General features: G+C 36.6%; 1 protein-coding gene across 1 annotated transcript in view; it reads right to left on the bottom strand.

Annotated features, from left to right (window-relative positions):
• Window positions 1–1,982: 1,982 nt before the first annotated feature.
• LOC104167110 (palmitoyltransferase ZDHHC2-like) overlaps window positions 1,983–8,434 on the bottom strand; it is a 19,396-nt gene continuing 12,944 nt past the window's right edge. Inside the window, 6 exon segments of the mRNA XM_009707245.1 lie at window positions 1,983–2,023; window positions 2,476–2,585; window positions 3,715–3,807; window positions 3,976–4,102; window positions 5,826–5,958; window positions 6,686–6,806. Coding sequence (XP_009705547.1) covers window positions 1,983–2,023; window positions 2,476–2,585; window positions 3,715–3,807; window positions 3,976–4,102; window positions 5,826–5,958; window positions 6,686–6,806 — 625 coding nt within the window.

Raw genomic sequence — 8,434 nt, 5'->3', positions numbered from 1 at the left:
CCCCCCCCCCCCCCCCCCCCCCCAACAACCCAGGGGGTGAGGTAATCAGACTGCAAACACAAATCTAATTGTTACTTTCCGAGACTGGACTAAAAGAAAAAAAAAAACAACCAAAGAAAGAGCATCAGATGTTTAGGAAGCTGAACAGCTTGAAAAAAAACACTTTCAGCATCTTGAGAACAATCACAAATCATGTTCGATATTCAGAATAATCTGAATGACAAAGTACCGATAAAATGTTCACACTCTACAAAGAAAGATTAAAAGTTATTACTTAAGTAAATAAAGTGTTAGGACTTTAGAAAAAGTACAACTCCAACCTGACAAAACTAGTTGCAATTAATGATATTTCTGTAACAAAATTCAAAAATCTGCTTCTTTAAAGCTTGTCTCCAATGCTTTACATGTCATCACTACTCAAGAGTAAGACATTAAACTAACTGAAGTTGAATAATCTATTCTTTTCCAGAAGCTGTTGTTTTGCTGAAATAACCGATGGATTAAACAGGGCAGAAGCATGTCATTTTACATTTTGAACAAAGAGTTAGAAATGAGATTTTTAGATTCTGTTAAAAAAACCCTACAGAGCAGTCAAAATTGCAGACACCGGCTGAGTTTCAATTGCTCGTCTTCTTAACTCTGTTCATTTGACACCCACATTTTCAACACTTTAACACTTCATACCATCATCAAGTTTGTCGATGTACCTATATCTGGAACCATCTGTCTTCATTCACCACTTGACATAAAACCAGAATGTAAGGGGTCAAGGATTTTTTTAGTTTCTCTGATGAATCCAACTAAACTTTTGGGACCTTTTTGGTACAAGCTACAGGCCATCTGTTGGTATCTGCACACCTACTATTTTTATCATCTGCCTTGACAGTGCAATACCATGCCTGATGGGTCCAGTAACAATCACTGTAGTTCTCTGATGGCTTTCCATGCCTTCCACCTCCTCCAGAGTGACCGAGAGCAACCTGACAGCATGTCCAGGAGTCATGTCACACACAAATGAAGGACATCCACTTGAGACACTTTTTCAGGATGACTGAAAACAGCAGAGATGGAAACGACCTTGCTGGAATGACTCCTCCAGCATTGTTGGAAAATCATAAATTATTTGGTATGCTGAAAATCTTAGGGTTGAAGTCAATTTTTTTATCCAGCTTTAAATATGAAATGGTTGATTTCCATAAGCTTTGGTGGAGTTAGAAATAGTCAAATACTAAAGTGAGTATGATGATCGATTGCATTCATTCCCCACAACCCAATTATTAATGTCTCTTCCTCTTACGTACAGAACAATTTACTAGCTGCTTCTCAAACCTGGCTTCTGAGAAGTCTGTGTTGCAAGATAGCAAAAGAATCTTAGCTGGTTTTGACAACACGTGATTAAATGCTCAGGAAGTCATATGGAACCTTTTGTCTTCAGTAGGCAGCACTTTTTTTATTATTAAATATGATGCAGCTCAGTACTTGGCATAGAAGAACAAGCTGCTAATAGCTTATATGTTAGAATAAATCTTTTTTTCCTTCATCATCTGATAGACCTTTACGTACTTTAGCAGACCAAGCTATGATCTTTGTGTTCAGTGTTAAGAACTAACTTCATTTTCAAATTTAGCTTTACAAATATTTGCTGGACAGCTTTAATAGTCACAACTTCATTATCTTTCTAAAGAAAGGGAAGAATAATAATAATATTTTGGAATATTACCTAAAAGCAATAGGTATAAAAGTTAAACTATTTTGCAAACATGACACATCAAGAAACAGTAGGTTTAGTTTAAAACTATGAATTCATGTGCTACTACTCCTGGTAAAAAATGAAACTGAAGAAAAGAAAACAGATAGGAATTGCTTTAGTAACTTTCTTTTGTGCATTGGTCAAGTGATAAAGAATCATGGAATAACATATTAAGTACAGAGAATATTAACATACCTTTCCTTATATATTCAGATGTTTCTTTTAAGGGAAATTAGGTTTCATTTTCCATAGTTAATGCAGGATTGCTCATACCTGTAAGACAAGAAGTGGTATTTCCACAGGAAAAAGTCTCATGTCTATTTCAGCAAATAATACAACCTTTAATTAACAATCCATCTTAATGTTATTCCACTATTACCAAGTCTCTTCCTGTCCTGTGTCCATTACATGGCTTTTCACTAGTTGCAACAAGGTGTCATCATATTCTGGTATAAGCAATTCAACACCAAAACAATTATCAGGCTCAGCCTAAAAGATAATTAGCACCTACTGGTGTTAGTGTTCTCAGTATCTCTTGGTTAGGTTTAACTGGGAAGGGGACAGTAGCTTGATACACGGAACTTCCTACAAATATGCATTTAAAATAAGCTTTGTGAATTTTGGTTCATGAATACAAACCAAGTGACCTTGGTCATTTTTACACTGTATCCTCCAAAACTAGTTTATTACAAAATGAATCATTGCAGCGTAAGTCAATTCCTTACCAACTTTGCCCTTTTCAGCATTTGCACTAGTTTCTGACCAGGACGGTGTATCCGTAAGAAGGTGGCTCTGGGAATCACGCAACGGCTTTGCAGGGAACAGGTGGTTCTCACTGTAACACCAATAAAAAGAACGTTAGTAAACTGCAGTAATTTTTCATTATCTTACCACACGTTACAAACAGTTTGTCGTACGCAGTATTTTCCCTACCTTACCTTGCTTCTTTTCTGATGAATCACTACACTTTGATCATTACGTACATCACACTGTAGTTGTCACAGATGCAAGCGCAATCTGAAAAGCAACTCCCTAGCACAGAACAGGGAAACATTCTGATTTTTTCTTTGGCAGCTATTATATATTAATACATGTACTTCAGTTCCAAATGCAGTCTATCCATATCCTCTCCCACTACAACAAAACATAGTGGAGAGAATATTGCCAAAATCTCTTGCCTAATGTAAGCTATAGATCACTGGGGTAAGATTTTAAATGTCAATAAGCAGCTAGCTGAAATGTAATGTATTTCTTTTATGAATAAAAGATTGTCAGCACGATTCCATTATCAGTTCTTAGTCACATACTGAAGTCTACTATACTTATCACACTATTCGTTACATAAATGCTGCAAAAAAGTTACAATACGAAATACTAAGCTACTGTATTTATTAAGTTTAAGGAGCATCTGCATACTTTTCACACTACAAAGACGTCATGTCCATGAAGGGTAAGAATTAAGAAAATATGTCCTATTATCAGCAGAAACCAAACATGTGCATTTAATATGCAGCTTCCTGTGCTTTGGCACAAGTGCTGAAGGTCTGCGATTCCCTTATGCGAAGCATCTTTTACCAGATACGAAGAAGCAGGCCTCCCCTAAAAGCCTTGCAAGGTAATGCATGCATATCACAGGTGGAACAACTAACCATCTCATATGTATGCAGAACAGAATATTGCTGATACCGAACGTTAGGCAGGAAAATTCAGGTCCTGGGATGCCACTGAACCGAGACAAAGCACATCATGGGGAACCCCCTCTACCTTATTTCCATAAATTTAAATCTAAATCTGAGGATTAGCTGAATTACAGATTAGCTGTTTAAAATCTGATTTGTATTTATTAATAGGATACTCTTCATTTGCTTACCACTTCTAAGTATCTTATACATGGTTCTATTTATGTGTGCACAGGAAAAAATAGAATATCAACTATTTGAAATGAGTAACAAAAAGCAGATTACTTTTTGGATGTTGAATTAAGACCACCAGGTGTGGAAGCTTGCTCAGGATCCTGATTAACAAGGCAAGTTGGGAAGGAGCAACCATCCCCTAGACTGAAAGATTCAGAATTAGTGTCATACATACAAAAAAAACCCCAAAACTTTGAAGAACTGTTTTTTCTAAAGTGAGTATTACTGTATCTTATTTCAAAAAACTAACCACACCCCCAAACCTGATTATTCAACAATTTCAACAAATGAAGCATTAAAAATGGAGCATACCTTGAAAACACAGGCAGCAACCAGTACTTCTTCTCATCACCAAACACCTGCCTTAGGTTTTTGCTGAAGCCCAAGCTAAAGCCATTCTTGTCTGTTCTATGACGAAATATGGGAGCTCTGAATACCTCTTAAAAGAAAAAAATTAATTATCTCTCTTCGCAAGATAGCATGTTTAAGTTTCACACCGGTATTTAGGCAATTGCTTTGATGACACCATCATCCCAGAGGAAAGGCTGTACTGCCCAAATGACTGAGAAAGCTAGTCCACTCATGAAAGCCAAAGTCAGTGCCACACAGTCACTGGGCGTGGAGAGGAAGACCTATGGCTGAGGGAGAGCGTAAGTCTCCTTCACCCTCCTCCCTAATCAAGGCAAGGCAGAGTGAGGAACTCACTTTTTAAGAAGGCATGATATGAAGATTTCAGCACGCTACTGTACCACAGAGAGTGTTCAAGACAGAAAAACCTGAAGAAAGAGTAATGGAAAAGAAGAAAAGCTTAACCTGCTTTACTAGTAAGGCTAGCTTTTCACACCCTGGGGTATGAAAATACTCTGTCTTTTTACTGCTGCATAAAGAAAGCAACTTACTCGTAGACCCAGATTATTCCCCATGGACGTCCAACCTAAACTTCTGAAGAAGAAAGCTAAATACAACTTCAAGTGCTGCAAAGTGCCTGAAGCAGAAAACTCATTCACTTTCCACCAAGTGACTGATAGCCATTTAATTCCCTTAATTGGCTATATATAGTAGGCAAACAATGTCCTGATGTCCTGACAGTACAGCTCTCACAAACTATGCTGGAACCATGCAGAAATCATCTTTCTGCAGTAAATCCTTAGCTATGAACTGCTGGAAACGAGCTTCGACATGTAGTATGCATTAGTTACAAGATGTTTTAAAGAAGGGAAAACAGAGAGAGCCTTTTAGGTGCCCGTGTTAGGCTAGGAAAACAGCTCCCAGGATGATTTAAGCACAATGACACTGAAAGCTGTCATGGCTTCATTACCAAACTACTGCATTGTTTGGGGTTTCATGTATTGAGCAATTTACCAGAGCAAAATGGGAAGAAGAGAGAAACAGGTCTTTTTGAGTACCTCAAGTGTACAGAAAACAACGGTGAAACTGCCTTTCAGATCTCTGTGTTCTTTTACTAGTAAATATAGAAGCACTGCCTTAAAGACTGTTCTTCTGCATCAGATCATTCTCTGACACTGGCTCTTTGCGCTCATTCATGTTGATCAGAACTAACAACACGAGGGCCACAATCAGCCTGCCTTCCAGATCTTTTTTGTTTTCCCCTCTCCTTGCCTCCAGTACAGGCAAAGTTTTGGAAATAACAACTATGCCTTTCAGAGCTTTTAAACAGTATTGTAGCCGAATTGAACAGAGGAACTTTGGTTCTGCAGGGTGCAAGGGTGGCCACAAAGTGCTGGACCCACTGCCCTGACTGAGACACCACAACAGAGGACTCTGACCTGGGGGCTGGGAATGCCAAACAAGAAGCACTTGTGCGAGCATGCATTAGTGCATTTAACAGTTCTTAGAAAGTAATCGCTTTTTTTTTTTTTTTTTTTTAGTTTATTCAGTTTCTGTTAACAAGGTGTGGATGAGAAGAAGTGGCTAAGTTCACTAATAGCCTGGCCCCCTGGGGCAAGAGGAAAAGAGTCGGAATTTCCATGGAGCAGCAGAACTGCGGAGTCAGTACTGGACATTGCCAGGTCTAGGCACTTCTAACCAGGATCCAAGGAACCTGTACAGGATTGCTTGCTTTTTCCATTACCCCCATACATAAAATGTACATTTATTCTTTATTTTTTGCTGCCGAACACAGAAGCATTAACTCTACTTACCTAATGTAGACTTATTCTTGCTGACAAGCCAACAGTGATACCCAAAGAGAGAAGACAGACTGACAGAAAACATAGCTGCAGCGAAGAATAAAAACATGATGTGGAACTTGGCTTGAGTATCAGGAAGGCCATTCTAAAAATAAAAAAATAATAATAATATGCCATTAGATTTGGGGAAATAGCTGTTTGATTTGATTATTAATATTCCTCCATTCAGCCAAATCAAATTCAGTGCAGACACAAACGTACCACGCAGTAAGAGTCTGAATAAATGAATTATACACCTCCTATGTACAAGATAGCCATGCAATTAGGTTGCTGACAGCATCTAAGTTAAAGAAACAGCCCTGTCTTGAGAAAGTATAAATACTGAAAAGAAAAATCTGAAATTTGGCTCTGAACTTTGAAGTGTCTTTTAGTGAAGAATAATTTATCTTTACAAAAATGGTCTTGTTTAATTAGCCTTTTCAGAATACTTACAGCATAAATACTGCAAATCTAAGAAGGTAGTATCCTAAATTGTGAACCCAGATAATCATAATTAAAATACTATAAAATTCCCTTGAAGCTTTTTGATAGCATAGCATTAAAGGAAGTTAACAAAACCTATCTATAATACAAATTCCCTCATAAAATGTTTTCATACTTATTCTGCGCAGCTTCAAAATAATGAAGAAATAAGTGAAATTTCATAAACTATGACAAACAGAAAAAAAATAGAGGGCTATGATTATTGGATAAACTTTTGTTCCTCATATGAGGAGATACTAGATTACAATGTAATGCCTCTGAATCTTGGGCTTCTCACACAGTGGTAACTTCACATGTTTAAAGACAGTATGTAGATTTAGGGTACTTACTGTCCAAAACTTGATAAAATACTGTAAATCTGTTGCAGCAATGAAAAGGCAATACAGTAGCGAGTAAGCCAAGAAGAGAAGAAAAAATTTGTAATTGGAGAATCCTACACAGTTGTTCACCCTGATGACAAAAAAAAAAAATTAAAAGTAAAAATGGAATGTAATGGAAGTTATTTTCTTTGCTTTCATCCAATTTAAAATTAAACTTATTTACTCTAAAAAAGTTAATATCAGCGTGTAAACCAAGTTTTGCTTCGTACCTCTGGTGCCTCAATCTACTGAAATGATTTTAGCTTCAACTCCCACATTAGTGTAGTAATTCAACGCCAGAAACAAAACACCACTACCTCAACAAATCCAAAGAACTTCACCAGGTAATACCACTTTCAACAGCTTACTGAAACTGAGTTTTCACTTATGGTATGAAATCTGTTCCTGGCACATCTGATGTAAATGTGACGGCCGTTACAGTTACTTTTCTAGTTTGTAGGTAAGTTTAAGTATCCGTTTTACCGCTAGGCATACTGCACATAACAGCTGGGACAGTTACAAGCCAAGAATTTGAATCTCGACTGAATTTTGTGAGAATAAAAGCCGTCTCATTTAATCCACATCCTCCTTCATTAATCATACTACATACTAAAACTCGCTTAGTAAGATTCTCAAACTTAAGAATATTCATAGATTCCTAAAAATATTTACATATATATAAAAAACAATGAGAGAAATACTACTGTTGAATAAACAGAAAACGTTCCGTATCAGTGACACATGACAGCAAATAAAATAGTTTAAATAGCTAAGCAACTGTACTAACTACACTTAAGAAGGACTCACAACAGATTGTTCTAATTAAAAAAAACCCAGAAGATATGTTTCTAAGCTCATCATGATTCTCACTGGAAAGTAAATTTACAATTCTCCGAAGTGAGGTGTTCTTTTTTATTAAATACGTCAAAGTAAGAAATTCAGATTCAAAGTTTCTATGATAACCCTATTTTCCTTTCACAACATTTATTTCAGGACAGTTTTTACTTTATGACACTGTTTAGTGTGAGAAAAGAAATATCAAGTGAAATGTTATTCCCCAAAGATGAGAGTTCTTGAATCAAAGACAGATTTCCTTCTCATTGTTCTTTTGTACTACTGCACATATTAAAATACACTTTCATAAGTTATTCCACTCCATTCAATTTTGACAAAGCCCCAGATTGAAGAGTTCTTACTGGAAGAGAATAGTTCATCAGAAGACTGAAGAGAAAGTAAACACCAAGGTTTTGTAATTGTACTATTTGACCATGTAGTATCAAAACATAAAACCCAAGAATGGTGGTTAGATTTGAAGTCTTAACAGTTCTGAGGAAGAGTAAAACTGATAAAGGTACCGAAATCTGGCTAAATAATGGTGTGCTATTGTAGTGAAACATTCATACAGAAGAACAGTCCAGGTTAACAATTTGGATTACAGATAACTTTTAAAGCACTTAATTTTGAAGTACAAAAAGAAGAGATATCCTGTCTGTCTCAAGAGTTAGTTTACTGAAAATGCCAGGCAAAGAAATAACCTACAAGGCAGTGAAGGCGATGCAACTCAGTTAAGAAAAAGCATCACAGAATTAAGGAGATGCTAAATTCTTTTCACATTACTCAAAAGACAAAGGGGAGATGTTTCAAATGATTCCTAAGGTGCTCCTAATGCACCTTGTTAGTATTAGGGTTGTTATATACAAATTGTGGTTTTGGTGATGG

Source organism: Cariama cristata, unplaced genomic scaffold (assembly GCF_000690535.1).
Source record: "Cariama cristata isolate BGI_N322 unplaced genomic scaffold, ASM69053v1 scaffold30719, whole genome shotgun sequence".
Lineage (NCBI taxonomy): Eukaryota > Metazoa > Chordata > Aves > Cariamiformes > Cariamidae > Cariama > Cariama cristata.
The sequence above is the reverse complement of the archived record's forward strand: the minus strand, read 5'-3'. Positions and strand labels throughout refer to the sequence as shown.